Source organism: Pieris brassicae, chromosome 9, assembly GCF_905147105.1.
Source record: "Pieris brassicae chromosome 9, ilPieBrab1.1, whole genome shotgun sequence".
NCBI classification, from domain to species: Eukaryota; Metazoa; Arthropoda; class Insecta; order Lepidoptera; family Pieridae; genus Pieris; species Pieris brassicae.
The window spans coordinates 1,321,069-1,338,896 of NC_059673.1; the positions used below are offsets into that span (position 1 = coordinate 1,321,069).

The following is a 17,828-nucleotide window of genomic DNA, read 5'->3' on the forward strand; positions in this document are numbered from 1 at the left end:
TGTGTCTTTTAATGGCTAAACGTTACGATGTATGTCATTGGCAGTAGTGTTTAAGGTAACTAATTAAATCTATTCGACGTTATAAATGTGTTATAAACTTCATTTTATTTCAGATTATGTAAACAATAAATAAAAATAAATTATTTTGCTCAATGCTAAGTCTCAATAGAGGCCGTGGGCGAATTACCTTGAAGAACATTAGTTATCTAGTAACGTAAGCCAGTAGCTAAACGGAGCATAGAGCAAAATCTCCTTTCAGTCAACAAACGCGTACCATCTCACGTATTATTGACTCTACTTGTCGCTTTATTACTCACAATTTATCCATTAAATTTATCTTTTATTACTATAATTTCTTTGTAAACAGCGCGATACGCTATTGAAGTATCGACTTTATGTTAACGTGATAGAGTTCATTTTTGATTGTGCATCTGTGTTCATTTAAATATGATTACTCCATATAATTTTCAGTCCGCTTTTCGTGTTGTCAGTGTATAGTTTTAGATATGGTTTTCACAATTACGATGCGTGAAAATGCGGAAAATAAAGGAAGTTGTTGGAAGCAGTATGCCTTATCTTTTATGGGTATGTTTATGAATAGTTTTATTTTTACAAATGTTACCAAGACATTTTTAACTGCATTTTAATTGGTTTTATTTCAGTTTAATTTAAAAAGTCTTTCTTACTTTTTGATGAATACTTTCGTTTGGCCTTTTTCGTTATTAATTTCGACGTTTTTGATATCTTTACCTGATGTTCAGTGACATCGCCGTCCATAGACAGTCACGCTTCCAGAAGACTACCGAGTGCCTTCCTTTAAGAAATACCTAATTGTGTAACAATGCAACAAATGCGTGTTTATATTTATATTTATTTTTTTAATGTTTTTTTATTATTTTTGATGAGGCAGAAGAGACGGATGTGAACGTGTTAGCAAAATTTTATTTTTTCATTTTATTGTATTTTGATCATTATTTCAAGTAACTGTCATTAAATTCAATTGTACATCGTACATATTGTTTATAAATGTAATACTGAACTTTAAATTAAACAAAAAACTAGAACGAATTAATGATAACCCAACGTTGTTTTATTGAGTTAATCAATGATAATGTTTTACATTTTTACATTACATTACAGTCTTAATAAATATTCAATATATGATAAAAATTCTTCAATGACAGGTCATATTCGTGATGAAAATAAAATATTAAAGAAATTATTATTTGATAAAGGAGAGTAAAAATCTATATCAAATACAGTGCCTTATTAACATACTAATGTCATAGACATTTACAGTTTCTTGCTTCAGTTATTGCTGTATTCAAATTTATTTGATTCAGAAACGTCCAAGATTTGATTGAATTATCTTTATATGTAGACTAATTATTAAGGCGATTTGGAGAGAATTCTACAAACGTGCTGAGTATGATGACGGTTTTACTTTTAATTTCAGTAAAGTGAATGATTAATCAATATGTATCGTGAAATATTTATTTATAAACAATGATACAGAAATTACATAAAATCTTAAGAGCTGTTCATATAAGAAATAAAAATAGCCTGCATTCGAATAATAATAAGGATAACATTTATGTTATTATATTTAATTTATCACGACCTCCAATGTCGATTCACCTCCTTCAATTTCTTCCATTTGCCTCTCATCCTTGCTATTTACAATGTTTCCCCGCGATCTCGTTTATTTCACCTTCCCAGCATTCCAGGGCGTCCTTTTTATTCCCAACAGCTGTACAAACAAATAATAAATAAAACATAAATAAATTGTAAGTTTAAGTATATATATATATATATATGTGTGTAATATAGGGATATACACCTTTTCTCAATAGAGACAAATGTTTAAAAACACATTTATCAAAATCTGTTCACAAATAATCGAGCTACCAGTGGTTAGCACTTAGCATACAAACATATTCGTTTCTTTATTGTCGGTAAAACGTTTGGATGTTCTTCCAATTGATTTAAAAGGGTAATGTAATTTGTGTTTATATAATGTAACCTTAGTGGTGTAAATGACTCTAATCCCAAAGTTTCTGCGTTCGTTTGCAATTCACAAACACTAATAATGAAGTATTGCCATTTTGTATGTCTATCTATATAAAACACATTAAAGGCATAGACTCAAAGATACCTGCTTCATACCTCGTTGTGAGATTACAAACCACCAATTAGCATATTAACATCACACAGTTATTGAAATAAATGTATAAATATGCTCGCGAGTATGTTCGCTAGCGGTTGTTAGAGAGATGTTCAAATGAAACAATTTGTTTAAACCTTGTTGTCAAGTATCTTTAATCATATAATACACGAGATTATTAATTATTAAGACCTTCTATCGTAGTGGTGGAGGAATGACAACCGCTAACACAGGTACCTTTAACGGGCATCAGTCTCACACAAACAAAAAGTTCCCTCAATAGAAGAAAGGCAATCATTTATTTATAATAATAAATAACTGTAACTTGTTTATGTATGAAGTTTTTGTGAGAAAATAAAGATTATTATTATAACTAATATGAAATTTAGCTTCAGCTGCATCTCTCATCCCTGAGGTCGTAGGTTCGATCCCCGGCTGTGCACCAATGGATTTTCTTTCTATGTGAGCATTTAACACAAGCTCGAACGGTGAAGGAAAACATCGTGGGGAAATCGGTTTGCCTTAGACCCAAAAAGTCGATGGCTGGCGTCAGGCCCAGAAGGCTGATCACCTACTTGCCTATTCAATTCACAAACGATCATGTAACAGATACAGAAATCTGAGGCCCAGAGCTAAAAAGGTTGAAGCGCCATTGATTTATTTATTATTTATTTTAATATAAAATTAGGGATTAACTAACAAAAAAACTGTAATTCGACTTATTTATGGAATTTTACCAAGTTGTCAGTTAAACATAAATAGACTTACTAATAATACATAAATATATACACATAAATATAAAAGCGATGTCGATTACACATTAACAAAAGCAAAAATTCATGAACACTACCGAAACTGGCGTATTGGCGACAAGATTGTTAAGCTTTCGTTAGCGCTTTTTATTATAAACTACATAAAATAAATAAAAATAAAATACATCAGTCGCTCTATAAGCATTTTAGGTATGGGCCTCAGATAGATATATTTTATTTTTGATCCATGGTCAATTGTAAATCTAATAGGCAAGTAGGTGATCAGCCTCCTGTTTCTGAAGCTGGTTTCCTTACGATGTTTTCCTTCATCGTTCGAGCGAAAACTACACATATATATATTCATAAATTGTATTAAAACATTCTCGTTTCCGAGAAGGAAGGAATAATAAAGCGAGGAAATGCTGCCAGCGTTAAAGGTACACTGCTAAGGACCAAACTTTTTAAATGTGTTTGTTATTTTCTTTTTATTATTTATGTAACTTAAGGAAATTGTAAATACTGTGTATTTGGTTGTTATGTTTAGTTGAATAAATAAAATACTAAAACAGGATGTTACCTTCCTGTTTTAATTTTAGATGTGTCACTTAACAACCCATAAATAAAGTTACAGTCTAATATAACATTACATAACTCGTATAAAGAGTTCTTTTTTGACTCAAAAATTAAAGTCAAGATAAACATTGCGAATAGATAAGCAGTTAATACTGGCATCACTTGTTTATCTTATTTAGATAAGTATCAGCATTTCGAGAGCAACGAATTTATCTTAGTTTATCTTTAGCTGCCGGTATTAAGATCAAATGTGTTTTACGGAATGACTGGCTTATAAACACTGATGACTGAGTTGGAGATGCATCTGAGACATGTAATTACACACTACATCACACATACACTCACTCATGCACTCACGTGTGTGCTAAACAGCTTTATGGATTTTACTATAAAGTTGGTTATGGAAGAGGTATTTTTTACTTTTTTATTTTATTTATTTTACAAAATAATACAATAAATCAATATGTTACATTAGAAACCCGCTGTTGTTTATATTAATTTAATCACAGCAGTCTTGTTTACGTGGGCGACAAATTCTGTAAAAGTAGTTTTTCAATTTACTTTTTTATATTAGTTAACGTTAAGCTATCTAATATCTGATGGGGACCATTTATTAGCCGCGGTAGCAAATACCTCAACATTCTCTCACCAGACACGTTGTTTGCTCTCGATGTACAGAGCCGAACTTGCGCACGAGTATGTACGTAATGCTCCACTCTTTTTTGATGTCATCTCGAAAATCGTGCTCGACTAGAAGACATTTATTAAGTTTTTCTGTTATGGAACTTAAAAGGTTACACATTATAATGAGTCGTAAAAATATGTATTATAATTTCTTTGGTTTTCGAGTATAACATTTACAAGTAGACATTTAACAGCGCTAGTAATTCGAACTATGTAATTCAAGGTATGATACAAGCTAGGGGATCGGATAGAAAATGCCGTAGATTTCTTCAAAGGTTTATTTCTTAATAAATCAATGAGGAATTTATGGGCATAAATTAATTGCAGAAATGCACTAATAGCACACAAAAACACAGTCACTAATTACTTCACTTATGCACACTTCACACAGTACTTTATCACTTGTAATCACTTTATTCGCACTTTATCGCTTTGGTGTTTCGCTCTTGTTATCACATTCAAAACTAAGTGACTAGTCGCGTTTCGGCTCGCTTATATATCCCTGGGAATAATTCTAAACAATACTCGAGAACTTTCTAGGCGGGCTTGCTACTGAGTAGCGATTGCACAATTCTAGAACGTTCGCACTCTTTGTCTCTTTCGCACGTTGCTCCGTCCTTGTCGCACGGCGTTCTAGAGTGCTCGTCTAGTTTCGAGAAAGTTCTGATCTTCTCTCTCTCTCTCTCTCGTATCATTTCGTCCTTGTCTCACACCTAGAAAGTTCGGTCTAGAATATTCCTTCATCAAAGGGGTATAACTAGGCCTGAAAACGCCTGAAAACGGGTCTCCTGAAAACTGCACCACTCGACTACACATGTTCTGAAACCGACTGAAAAAAGGTTTCAGCTTCCTGAAAACTAGGGTAACATTATGAAAATTACAATTTTCTAATATGTGATTGACCCTCTCCTGAAACGGTCAGAAATCATATTACAGCCTGCTGAAAAGTTCTCTAACTAGTGGAAAAATCTAGAAACATGCAGTCGACCCGTCTTCGTAACAATATTAAAATAGTAGTTAGAAAATAAAAGTGTGTTATTTATTTTAACACATTATTTCGTTGTGTTTGCACAAGGGGGCCTCAACTCGCCCATAAATATCAATTATCATGAGGATATTTCCTGAGCCTGGCGGAAGCCAGACCTAGTTTAAGTAAACAAAGTCTCTTTATCGGTAAGGTTGACACTGTTGCCCAGCTTCTTGGCCACAGATCTATGATCGCATGCCTGAGACAGTTTAGGGGTTTTACTTAAAATAAACCGCCGTGCTTGCTATTTTTTTTTGTTACAACATTAAAACTACAGTCATCCATGCGGTTTGATCCCCGGCTGTGAACAAATGGAGATTCTTTCTATGTCATTAGTTTGAACGGTGAAGGCCGTCGTGAGGAAACTTGCCTTAGACTCAAAAAGTCGACGGCGTGTGTCAGGCATAGGAGGATGATCACCTACTTGCTTATTAGATTGACAAATGATATTGAAATACATACAGATAGATCTAGATACAGATAGATAGTATCTCTGATTAGGTCTGGGTCTCATCTGAGTAAAAAGAGTCACGCTTCTGATTTATTTTTACGTTTCATTTTGTATAATTCGATGTTCCGAGTGCATATCAGCCACGTCATCTTATTTCTTAATATTTATAACTAGTATCGTGCAACCCCTGAAGTCGTAGGTTTGAACCAATGGACTTTCTGTCTTATACGGTGAAGGAAAACATCGTGAGGCAACTGGTAGACTCGTCGATGTCGGGCACAGAGGGCTGATCACCTACTTGCCCATTAGATTGACAAATGATATTGATACAGATACAGATATCTAAGGGCCAGACCTAAGCGGTGTAGCCACTGTGTCAGTTATAAAGTTATACTCGCTTTTATTATTTATAATAACATAGCATTTATGTTTTAAAACACTGTGATCATATGTGTTTCCGTCGCTAGGTGACGTTTGTCAATATTTTGCTCCATTTTTCATTAGGGCACCGTAGCACTTGACCCGCCCATCATTTGGTTACTAAGATATTAATAACATTATTAATATATTATACTTCAATTAAAAACATTAACTTAAATTTAAAAAAAAAACGAGAAATGCTATAACAAAAATATAATTTTACAAATACTTAGCAATGTCTTGACAGTAATATTTCTGGTACAAGTTGTGTCCTTTATACAATATCTAAAAGTCACTTGACCTACGTTTAATAAGTGTAATTGGCCAAATAACTGTAATAAATGGACGCATTTATTTGCTAACATTAAGTTAAGAACGCCATAATGTCCTTAGAAAACTATAACTTGATAAAATAAAAATAAAATATGTTTGATATAGAATATAACATAACAGTGTATCTTCACATCATTTATTCTACGTCATTAAATTTATATCGCATACATCTCTACTCATCGGCAAAGAAGACACTGGTGTAACTGTAGGCCGATAGAAAAAAGATAGTCTCATATTTAGTCTTACGTGGTATGAATGCTTAGTATTGAAATCTAAAAATGCGTGGTAGACTTGCAGGTTTAGCATTATATATGTGGTAACTACAAAACCGAAGATGCCAGGCTATACCTGCAGTATGACGGTAAATTTGTTGATTAACGGCTCCACCTGTAAAACAGGTCCAAATTTTTTCATCGTTCTTTACGACTTGTATGTACCCCGGGTGATATTAAGAGAGCATGGCTTTGGACCGCTTAAAAAAATAATATATATATATATATATATATATATTGTTACGAGCTAGGGGATCGGATAGAAAATGCCGTAGATTTATTCAAGGGTTTATTTCTTGAAAAATCAATGAGGAATTTATGGGCACAAATTAATTGCAGAGATGCACTAATTACACACACAAAACAATCACTAATTACTTCACTTATGCACTCTTCACACTGTACTTGTATTCACTTTATTCGCACTTTATCGTTTCGGTGTTCTTCTCGTGTTGTCGCATTCCAAACTACGCGTTTCGGCTCGCTTATATATCCCTCGGAATAATTCTAAACAATATTCGAGAACTTTCTAGGCGGGCTTGCTACTGAGTAGCGATTGCACAATTCTAGAACATTCCCACTCTTTGTCTCTTTAAAGCCTGTTTGAAGCCAAAATTTTCTACGATTTTTCATTCATTTCACAAATTATGATGTTTTATTTAATTGCTATGCTTTTTTATTATTCTAAGTAGCGTTTGTGATCAGGTTAGGTTAGTTTAAAGCCAAAAATTTCTACGATTTTTCATTCATTTCACAAATTATGATGTTTTATTTAATTGTTATGCTTTTTTATTATTCTAAGTAGCGTTTGTGACCAGGTTAGGTTAGTTTAAAGCCAAAAATTTCTACGATTTTTCATTCATTTCACAAATTATGATGTTTTATTTAATTGCTATGCTTTTTTATTATTCTAAGTAGTGTTTGCGACCAGGTTAGGTTAGTTTTAACCAAAAATTTCTACGTTTTTTCATTCATTTCACAAATTATGATGTTTTATTTAATTGTTATGCTTTTTTATTATTCTAAGTAGCGTTTGTGACCAGGTTAGGTTAGTTTAAAGCCAAAAATTTCTACGATTTTTCATTCATTTCACAAATTATGATGTTTTATTTAATTGCTATGCTTTTTTATTATTCTAAGTAGTGTTTGCGACCAGGTTAGGTTAGTTTTAAACCAAAAATTTCTACGTTTTTTCATTCATTTCACAAATTATGATGTTTTATTTAATTGTTATGCTTTTTTATTATTCTAAGTAGCGTTTGTGACCAGGTTAGGTTAGTTTAAAGCCAAAAATTTCTACGATTTTTCATTCATTTCACAAATTATGATGTTTTATTTAATTGCTATGCTTTTTTATTATTCTAAGTAGTGTTTGCGACCAGGTTAGGTTAGTTTTAAACCAAAAATTTCTACGTTTTTTCATTCATTTCACAAATTATGATGTTTTATTTAATTGTTATGCTTTTTTATTATTCTAAGTAGCGTTTGTGACCAGGTTAGGTTAGTTTAAAGCCAAAAATTTCTACGATTTTTCATTCATTTCACAAATTATGATGTTTTATTTAATTGCTATGCTTTTTTATTATTCTAAGTAGTGTTTGCGACCAGGTTAGGTTAGTTTAAAGAAAAAATTTCTACGATTTTTCATTCATTTCACAAATTATGATGTTTTATTTAATTGTTATGCTTTTTTATTATTCTAAGTAGCGTTTGTGACCAGGTTAGGTTAGTTTAAAGCCAAAAATTTCTACGATTTTTCATTCATTTCACAAATTATGATGTTTAATTTAATTGCTATGATTTTTTATTATTCTAAGTAGCGTTTGTGATCAGGTTAGGTTAGTTTAAAGCCAAAAATTTCTACGATTTTTCATTCATTTCACAAATTATGATGTTTAATTTAGGTTAGGTTAGTTTTAAGGCAAAAATTTCTACGTTCTTCCATTCATTTCACGAATCATGATCTTTTAATTAATTTTAATGGGGTTAAAGACATTGGTACACCATTGCCGAGTGATGAAAATATTTAGAAAAAAATTGGGGCTTTTTTGAATTGAATCGACAAATTTACCTATGATATATTGTTCTGTTTCTCAGGTTTTTTTAATAAATGGTCTCTTCACTGATACATCATTGAATTACAATTGGACCTAATTTAAGACTAATAAGTTATTTAAGTAATTAAAGGATATTCTCTTTCAGTAAGCCTACCACTCATCACCCACGGGATAGAAGCAAATAACCTCACAATAACATCACATTCGGGTCACTTCTTGTCGAGATTCAACAATGTCCCACTGAGTACCACTATGCTAATTCTCAGCGCTGGAATATCAGCGCCGTTACTTAGTTTGATTATAGACCGGCTTGGACGGAAGTTTGGAGTGTATTTAATTATTATGTTACAAGGGGTGAGTACATACCAGTAACAGTAATCTATCTTCTTCTATCTTAAATCTATTTTTTGTAATTTCTCTAAAAATACTGGATAATAAATATCGGTGAGTAACTAGATCATGCTGAAATCAATTTGAGTGAGCTGATATATAGATATGTAGACGAGTGCTCTAGGTAAAACAGTGTTGTTTGAATGATTTATTTACATATATATGTAAAATTATGGATGTGAAACCAACAAAAACTGTCGTGAATTAACAACTAAATTCTAGCAGATTCTAGAAGTAAATACGATCTACTTAGTCGGTTAAAACAATACAGCTTTAGTGAATTGATTGACGAAATACAAACATTGACTGTTCTGTACAAACACGTTCGTTTGATGATTTAAGCAAATTTACACCTGTGACTATAAAATGCATGAGTTTTGCCGAGTAAAATCTGTATCGTTATATCTGTCTCTAAGCCCAAGGGTGAGATGTTTTTTATACAGAATGAGATAGACGTTTGTCCACAATTCTACTTGATGTTAAGTGAGATGTCGCCTATTAGACGCCTGTCCAGAAGATTACATTCCTTTGCTGTTTTTAAAAGAAACGACGAACCAAATCATGCAGTGCGGCACCTGGGGTTGACGACGACGTAGGGCTGAAACTCCAGCGTGCTTCTAGATGAGCGTTGTATGAAAGGCGATGGCGGAAAATGTAGTTCACTGAGAATTCTCCGAAGTGCCATCTATATAAGACTGAGGGGCAGGCAACTGAACGGCGAACGAGTGAATCGTCGTCTATAATTAGCTTAGCCCGCCCCTTCATAGCATCCAAAGCACCAAGATATAATTTGGCAGCACCGGCCCAGAGATGACTGCAGTTATCCACACACGAACGGACTTGAGATTCAAAATGAGATGAAGATAAAAAGACTTAGCGCGAACAAAATCATCACCTATGTTCTGCACTTATATTTCTATTCAGAGACACTTGAATACTCCTCACTTGAGATGATTTTTAAACTGTTAACTTATAAATCAACTTGATTAAGAGTAGAGTTTAGTTTACTTTGAGCAGCGTAGTAAGTTTGTTACTCTCATCTTTAACACTCGCTCATGTGGAAGCATCGTAAGGAACCACGCCTTAGACCCAAAAAATTACGGCCTGTCATCCAGGTGGTACCAGGTGACCAGAATATAAAGAATGTTCACGAAAAATATAAAACATTATCTTTTTTAGATTCATTGAAGCATTTTATTGAGTATAGATTTTTCCAGATATGCTGCATACCACTCCTCCTGCCACCAAACAGAATAGCATACATCATAACCCACTTCCTGGCCGGTGTATCATCAGCTGGACTCTTCACCGTCATACCAATATACATACGGGAGATCGCACCAGCGTCATCAAGAGCATCGCTCGTATCATTGATAATTATAATGACACCATTAGGTTATTTGACAAGGCTGGTGATGGATGATGAGTCAATGCTGTATTTAATGGCAGCGATGGTGATGCTGGAGTTTGTAACTGTATTCTTGATGATCGAATCACCCAGTTATTTGGTGAAAGTCGGGAAATATGATGTGAGTTACTATTCTTAATACGTCATGTTTATTATTAATTGGTTGCGTTTTTGCCAAAACTCACCGATATTGTGATAAATTAATTAGGTCTGGTCGGGTCTATTTGCTGTTTGCCTATAAGTGCTTCTTTATATTAAATATTGTATATCATTTGTATTGTACTAATGTATCAATGTGCCGAGCGTTGGTAAGCTTTTATAAACAAACTAAAACAATTATTAATAGCTGGAAAGCGATCTTTTTTACGAACACTTTACAATTATTTTATTAACATCGCATAATGTTCCAATTATTTTGACAGCGTGCAAAGACAAACATAGCGAAGCTAAAATGCCTGCAGGAAACGGACAATTACGTGATAAGGGAACTTAAAAGGTTAAAAGATGAGAGTGACAGAACAATACCATGGAAATACGTTGATTTGTGTAAGTTTTGACTCGAAAAGTCAAATTTTATTATTAAACCATAACAATTACACAAATATTTAACAACTGTATTATCTACTTGAACAGACAGCAGTATTGGCCTAGTGGCCTCAGCGTGCGACTCTCATCCCTGAGGCCGTAGGTTCGATCCTCGGCTGTGTACGAAGAGACTTTCTTTCTAAGTGCGCATTTAACATTCACTCGAACGGTGAAGGATTACAACACATTAAACTAATGATGGCGCTACAACTTTTTTAGATCTAGGCCTCAGATTCCTGTATCTATTTCATGACCATTTGTCAATCAAATAGGCAAGAAGATAATCAGCCTCCTGTGCCTTACACACACCCTCGTGCCTGGTTCTGTGCGAAGCCTGTTTCCTCACGATGTTTTCCTTCACCGTTCGAGTCGGAAAAGTCGAGTCACACGTTGAAGCCCTAAGGCCAACATACTGCTTAGGAGATTACTTAAACTTAAACTTAGCTCATTTTCAATACTCGTAAATCTAATATGAAAGCGATACACCTTAGACCTAGTTTTTTAATTAATTTTAGATTCATGGATTTTTCTAGAAGTATAGGTAAGTATATTATAATAAAGTTACATGATTGAAGTCTCGTCTAACCGCTACATGAATATATTTCCGGTCAATATGGAAACTGCTGTAAGCATTATGGATTAAAATAGATAGTTTGACTATAGCAATCATTTTGTTCCAGTCAAAAATAAAATCTGGCGTGATGCGTCCAAAATCGGCCTGGTACTTTTTACAATTACAATTCTGAGTGGAAGCAGTATGTTTTTGGACCAGGCAAAGGCACTTGCCCAGCTTAAAACCTCGATAGATCCGGAGCAGATGCTTGTGCCTTTGGGATTGCTTGCTGGAGGCGCGTCTTCGGTAGTCTTAGTTCGATTTGTCGACCGAAAAGTAAGTAAGTATTTTTTTTTTTACATTTTGCATTATTACTAAATCTTATAAACTTGTCATGTCATTATATGATTATATTTGTGCACACAGGATTCATACCTTTCGCTCTAAATAGCCTAATAACCACAGAGAAATGCATAAATATATAAAGTTTAACTATATGAATTCGGTTATTTTGATTTTAAGTTTGAAATGATAGGTTTTAGGATGAAATCACTAGGAAATTGTTAACAAAAAATACGTATAGTCAATAAATATATAAATATTGTCTTTTGTTAACATAGGTTTTACACATTGAAAGAAAACACTTTTTTACCGGATACATAATTTAATTTTTTTCCGACGTTTCGCGTGCTTTACAGCGTGCGTGGTCACGGTGACTGATGACAAAAGGTGTTGAATGTCAAAAAGTATCACGTAGTTTGTGTCTTGTTTTTTGTTTCTGTGATGCAACCGGTAAATGTTTGTTCTGTCAGTTTTTCTTTATTATCAGATTTTTATATAACATTCAAATTTGGTTAGCTGCACAGGGTGCATAGGTGGATTACTGGTTGGGGGTCGGCGAACTAGCTGTTTTACTCTAAAATATAGATTTTTGCTACACCAAATGTACAATGACAAGTGAGAGGGGAGAGGTTTTTTCGCAAACTTCTATCTGTAGAACATCAGATATCGCAAAATCTGTATGAAGAAATCATATATCAAAAAAACTGACCCCAAATTTGGCAAAAAATGTGCCGCCCTAGGCTTCAGCCTACTTCATCACATGGTAAACTCTGCCACCGGAACATGAGTTTTTGAGATTAGATGAAGACGTTGAAGGTGTTAAATGTCAAAGAGTATCACAGCTGTAGAGAAAGTTACATTATCTGTATTTATTTCCCCAGAGTTGATATCGACTAAAAGATGACGGGTTTATGCAGAAATTTTAGTCGATATCAACTCCGGGCAAATAAATTTTGGGATTAGTTTTTTTATTATTATTTAAATTAGAACAAACACAATACAAACAAGCAAATATATAATATAAACTGTGCAGTCCCTATAACACGCGGACACGACCAGCTAAATCCAGTTGGTACAAAAAACAACAAAAACACAAACTATAAAATGAATTAATCAATTTTCTTATTTGTAAATTACCTCAATTTTCTAAAGCATAACTGCACCATACCCCAGAGCTGGTGCTTTTCCCGCTCAACGAATAAGTATCGCAATACAACGAGGAAATGTTGCCAGCTTTAAAGATACATTGCCGCAGGGACTAAACTTTTAATTTTTTAATTATTTTTAAGATAATTGTATATACTGTATATTTAATTGAAATAATAAATCTCTATCGTATAATAAGCTTATATTTTATGGCAATTACCTTCAATTGAAGTACAGGAAAATTTGTATATTTTTAAATTCATCTACCTGAAATCAGAACCGAATACGGTGGAATATTTTTTATATTTTCGGAGCGAGTCTATACAACAGTCTGCCTCCTGATATACGGGATATAGTAGCCGTGAACCTGTTTCCAGTACACCCGTGAATTTGCTTGATAGATGGACTCTAATGAGAAACTACTTTTAATGAGAAAAAACTTCTTGAAACCTAATTCATATTACAAAATACTTAAGTACTAAAATATGTTCATTCTTTCAGTACATTATACTCTCGTAGGTGGCGTTAGTCTTGTAATACCGTGCAAACTGCACGCGTACTCTGTAACTTAAACAACTGTTCCCATTTCGATATTGAGTTTACTACGTAATTTTCGAAACCAGCAGTAACGCAGATAAAATTTCGTCATGAGTCGTCATTTTTTAAGATAATTCTAATTACAGGTAAAATCAAATAAAATCATTTTTTTCTTTCAGTATCTCCTTACATTGTCATACTCCTTGATAGCATTGTCTATGGGAGTGTTGGCTGTGGACACGTTACCTGATTTAACAGTGAAGACACTAAGATGGCTGCCTGTGGTGTCTCTGAGTGTAGTGGTCTTCGCATACGGCATGGCGTGGGGGCTGCCAACTGTAATTATGGTGGAGATTTTAAATTTAGAGGTACCTTTTTAACATACGTTCTCTCAAATAATTTCTAGTTTAATGAAACATTTGCCTTTATACTTAAGTATTACGAAATAGAATTAATATTAAATTAATTGATATGATTGGTATCAAACGCTTTAGCATAATCCATTATAAAGGGTTAAAAGCGGTTAATAGGTTCTGAATCGACTAATTATCGTTTTAAGTTTTTGATATTTTCTCAAGATTAACTTTGGCGAAAGTTATTCGTTATACTTCTGTATAATTTGTCTAACAGGGTTAATGTGTTTGTTTAATTTATTGTTTAGTTTTCGATATATTTTGACGATAGTTATTATTGAGCGAATTCTTAAGACATGATACATTTTAAAAATAAAATGACAAAACCTTTATTTAGAACGGTAAGACTGTAAAACGGTCCTTTCCATCTTTGTAGCAATACCCGTCAGTTTGTGCCGCTAAAGCATTTGCAATCACAGTCTTCATTGCTTCTGACCAATCACAGTGTCGTAACGCGTTTTAAGACTTTGCGTTCTATTGGTCGCTCATGACGCATCATGTCGCGTGTCTACGTGTATTGGACTAGAGATGTTGTTGACCAATCACAATCGAACATACTCATTCGTCTATTGTTTGGCATTCTCACTTCTCGTCATTTTATTTATTTCGTATTTATATATCAAATAAATATAAACTAAATATTTAACCAAACATATATTAAATAATGAATGCAAAATGGTTCAAACTGTTACGAAATTTATAAAGGAGGAAAAAATTCTTTAATACTAAGCAATACTTTCTTCGGCGGCGTTGGTGTGAATAGACGGTGTACATACCGAGTATTCACACCGTGCGGATGTGTCCTGTTTTTTAGTCGTTGTGAGGAATGTGAAACAAGGCACAATTACGAGTCTGGTAGGAACACAAAGTGCAATTTATCTAGGATCGTTTTTTCTCAGGGTTCTGTGTGTGACACACGCTATTAACTTTAGTTTCTTAAACCAGTTTTTTCATGGGATTCACCTTCACCGTATGAGCACGTGTTGATAATATACCACCCACAATACAAAAATATAATTTTACACGGGACCTGAGAGGTGAGAGTCGTTCTACTTATGAATGGAAAAGTATAAAGCAGATATTATATTATATACCAATAAAATACATTATTTGCATTTGTACTAAACTTGAACAGTTGCTGCAGTAAATTCAATGTGGTTACATTGCGGTCCGACACATTATCTGAGCAGGCGATACAATTTGGCTAGAAATAGAATTTAGATATTTGGGTCATTCTAAATTAAATATTGTACAATAAACATATACAAGTAATTTATTATATGGTAAGTCTCAAGAACTCGACGTGTATATATCAAAATATGTGTTTTAATATGACATTTCAAATTATGTTTTGACGTTTGAATGCTGATTTAACATGGCCGGTGCCTTTTTGGTTATTCTTATTTCTATATTCGTAGTAAATTGAAAAAATAAAGAATTGATATAAATATAAAAATAGCCTGTATTCGAGTACTATATATAAATAGGATTACATTATTTTATTATATTTAACATTAGTACACGACGTCCTACGGAGTGAAGGTCTCCTCCAAATTCTTCTATTTGTCCCTCATCTTGGCTACTATATTCCAAATCTTTCGCCGCTATCACTTTCATTTCATCTTCCCAGCTTTCTGGTTCCTCCTGTTCTTTCTTCCCATTGGTCTATTCCAAGTTAGAGTCAAAGAGCCATGACCCATCTGTCATCACAAACGTGGACCATGACCGGCTAATTTACTCTAACTTTTTTGAATGTGTTACAACGTTTGTTATGTATTACACTGTTTTTTTTTTTTAAATATTATTATATGAAAAACAGTAGGCAGGAGGCTCATCTGTGGTTAAGTGATACTGCCCCACCCAAGGATACATTGCCAGAAGGCTCGTTCGGTTGCCGGCTTTTTTCAAATTGGTTCGGAAATACTTCAGTGGGAAGCTGGTTCCACATAGAGGGGGGCGGCAAAAACTGTCTTAAGAACCGATAAGTTGTGGAAAAAGGGACGTCAGGGTGATACTGATGGTAATCGTACTCTGCCTTGACTTCCGATAATGAAACTCAAAACTGTTCATAACTTTGCCTTTAAGTTTCAACCCAATAACAGAATGCTCCTGAGCCTTTTGACATACTCCAATCTTCTTTATTAGCGCCTTATTAAAAATACACGTTTGGCATCCACGTGTCCATGGGAGTAGAACATGATTGTATACCAACTCAAGTTTGCTTTTATACCAATCCAAAAAAACAAAAGTTTGAGTTTTTTAGTTTGAGCGTTTTTTTTTCCAGATAAGATCAACAGTACTGGCCTTAGTGTACGCATATTCGCAAATAATTAGAATGGCGCACGTTCACACGCTAAAATACTTCGAGGATCTGATGGGAATACAGACGTTATTCTACGTGTTTGCTGGTGTTAATTTAGTAGGAGCAGTGTACAGCATCATGGCGCTACCACAGATTAAAGATAAAAATGTCAAACAAATTGAAAAGCAATTGAAACGAGTTCCTGTAATAGATAGAATTTGATATTGGTATGGAGGTTTTTTTTCAGTCCTATTTATAATTATTACGAAAATATATATATTATGTGTTATATTTATTTCCATCCCAAATATACAGTATGTCTTCTTGCACTACACAGTAATAATAATAAAAAAATATTATAAAGATTTAGGGTTAAAGGGTTAGTCCCTGTGGCAGTGTATATATATATTATTATATATGAATTTAAAGAAAAATTATGTCTTTAACATCGTGATACGTGATTAAGAATGACCTGTTTTACTTAGCCACATTCTCTGAAACTGAACTTACTCAAAAACACATCATGGCTGGTGATAATGACGTATGTCTCGTGTAAAGAGGGAAAAACTATCAGTTATAAACAATATTTTTTCTATTCGTCTTAAATTATTACGCTTGTTCACGCTTTTTACGCTTGTTACGCTTGTTTTTGACTACAATGGCAATATTATAAGAGACTTCGGGTCCAAAGGATTAATTAGCAACATTTTTGACTACGAAGTGTTCTAATTATAAATTATATAATTGTGAAGTTTTATGTGCTATTTTGTTGCTATTAGTTATGTTATATAGGTTTTGTAATGCCTTCTTTTGCTGTGCCCTAACAGGGTCCATAATATCGTACCTAGCTTTAAGCCTCATAAACATCTTTTGTAACGTTATGGAATGCAAATAAATACATGAATACATCAATACATAAATCTACTAAAAAGATCAATTTCCTTTTATTTGTCGGTGTTTCGATGTTCTGCTTATAAATTATGTATTCATCATTTAATTGTATTTTGGTATAATTGAAATAGATTTGTCACTTGCCCAAGTAATTCTGCTGACATTTAAATACTAGCAGACCATTTCTACAACCCTTGATCTACGTTTATAAGATATATAGGGGTATATACCCAAGAGAATACCTCTGAAATAGTTAAAACACAATTAGTTGGGTTATACGCATAACGTAAGCAAATGGTTGACGCTCTTAGCAATATGAGGGGAATTTTCTAGTGATGTGACTATTGTGACTAAAAGTTTAAATGTTATTGTACCACAAATCTAAAACCGCCTACACGAATATCAAATTTTATTTAAAAAAATACATACATTATCCTTACCATAATAATACGATAATGTAGAAAAAAATAAATACATATTACACACAATATCGCTACTGTGAACTCACTCTGCGAAGATATAAAAATG

At 33.4% G+C, this 17,828-nt stretch overlaps 1 protein-coding gene across 1 annotated transcript; it reads left to right on the forward strand.

Moving 5' to 3' along the window:
- Positions 1 to 327: 327 nt before the first annotated feature.
- LOC123714204 (solute carrier family 2, facilitated glucose transporter member 2-like) lies at positions 328 to 16,637 on the forward strand. Its single transcript, XM_045668395.1, has 7 exons — positions 328 to 585; positions 8,879 to 9,087; positions 10,341 to 10,652; positions 10,954 to 11,077; positions 11,797 to 12,005; positions 13,874 to 14,062; positions 16,392 to 16,637. Exons 1-7 carry the CDS (start codon positions 507 to 509, stop codon positions 16,629 to 16,631), a joined length of 1,362 nt encoding a protein of 453 aa, XP_045524351.1. The 5' UTR covers positions 328 to 506; the 3' UTR covers positions 16,632 to 16,637.
- Positions 16,638 to 17,828: the final 1,191 nt, after the last annotated feature.

What these genes read in the sequence shown, in the direction of transcription:
- LOC123714204 (XM_045668395.1), top strand. Translation starts at nt 507, where the DNA reads ATGGTTTTCACAATTACGATGCGTGAAAATGCGGAAAATAAAGGAAGT. An exon ending in TAATTATTATGTTACAAGGG is followed by an intron (nt 9,088 to 10,340) that starts GTGAGTACATAC and finishes AGATTTTTCCAG; the next exon opens with ATATGCTGCATACCACTCCT. An exon ending in TGGAGATTTTAAATTTAGAG is followed by an intron (nt 14,063 to 16,391) that starts GTACCTTTTTAA and finishes TTTTTTTTCCAG; the next exon opens with ATAAGATCAACAGTACTGGC.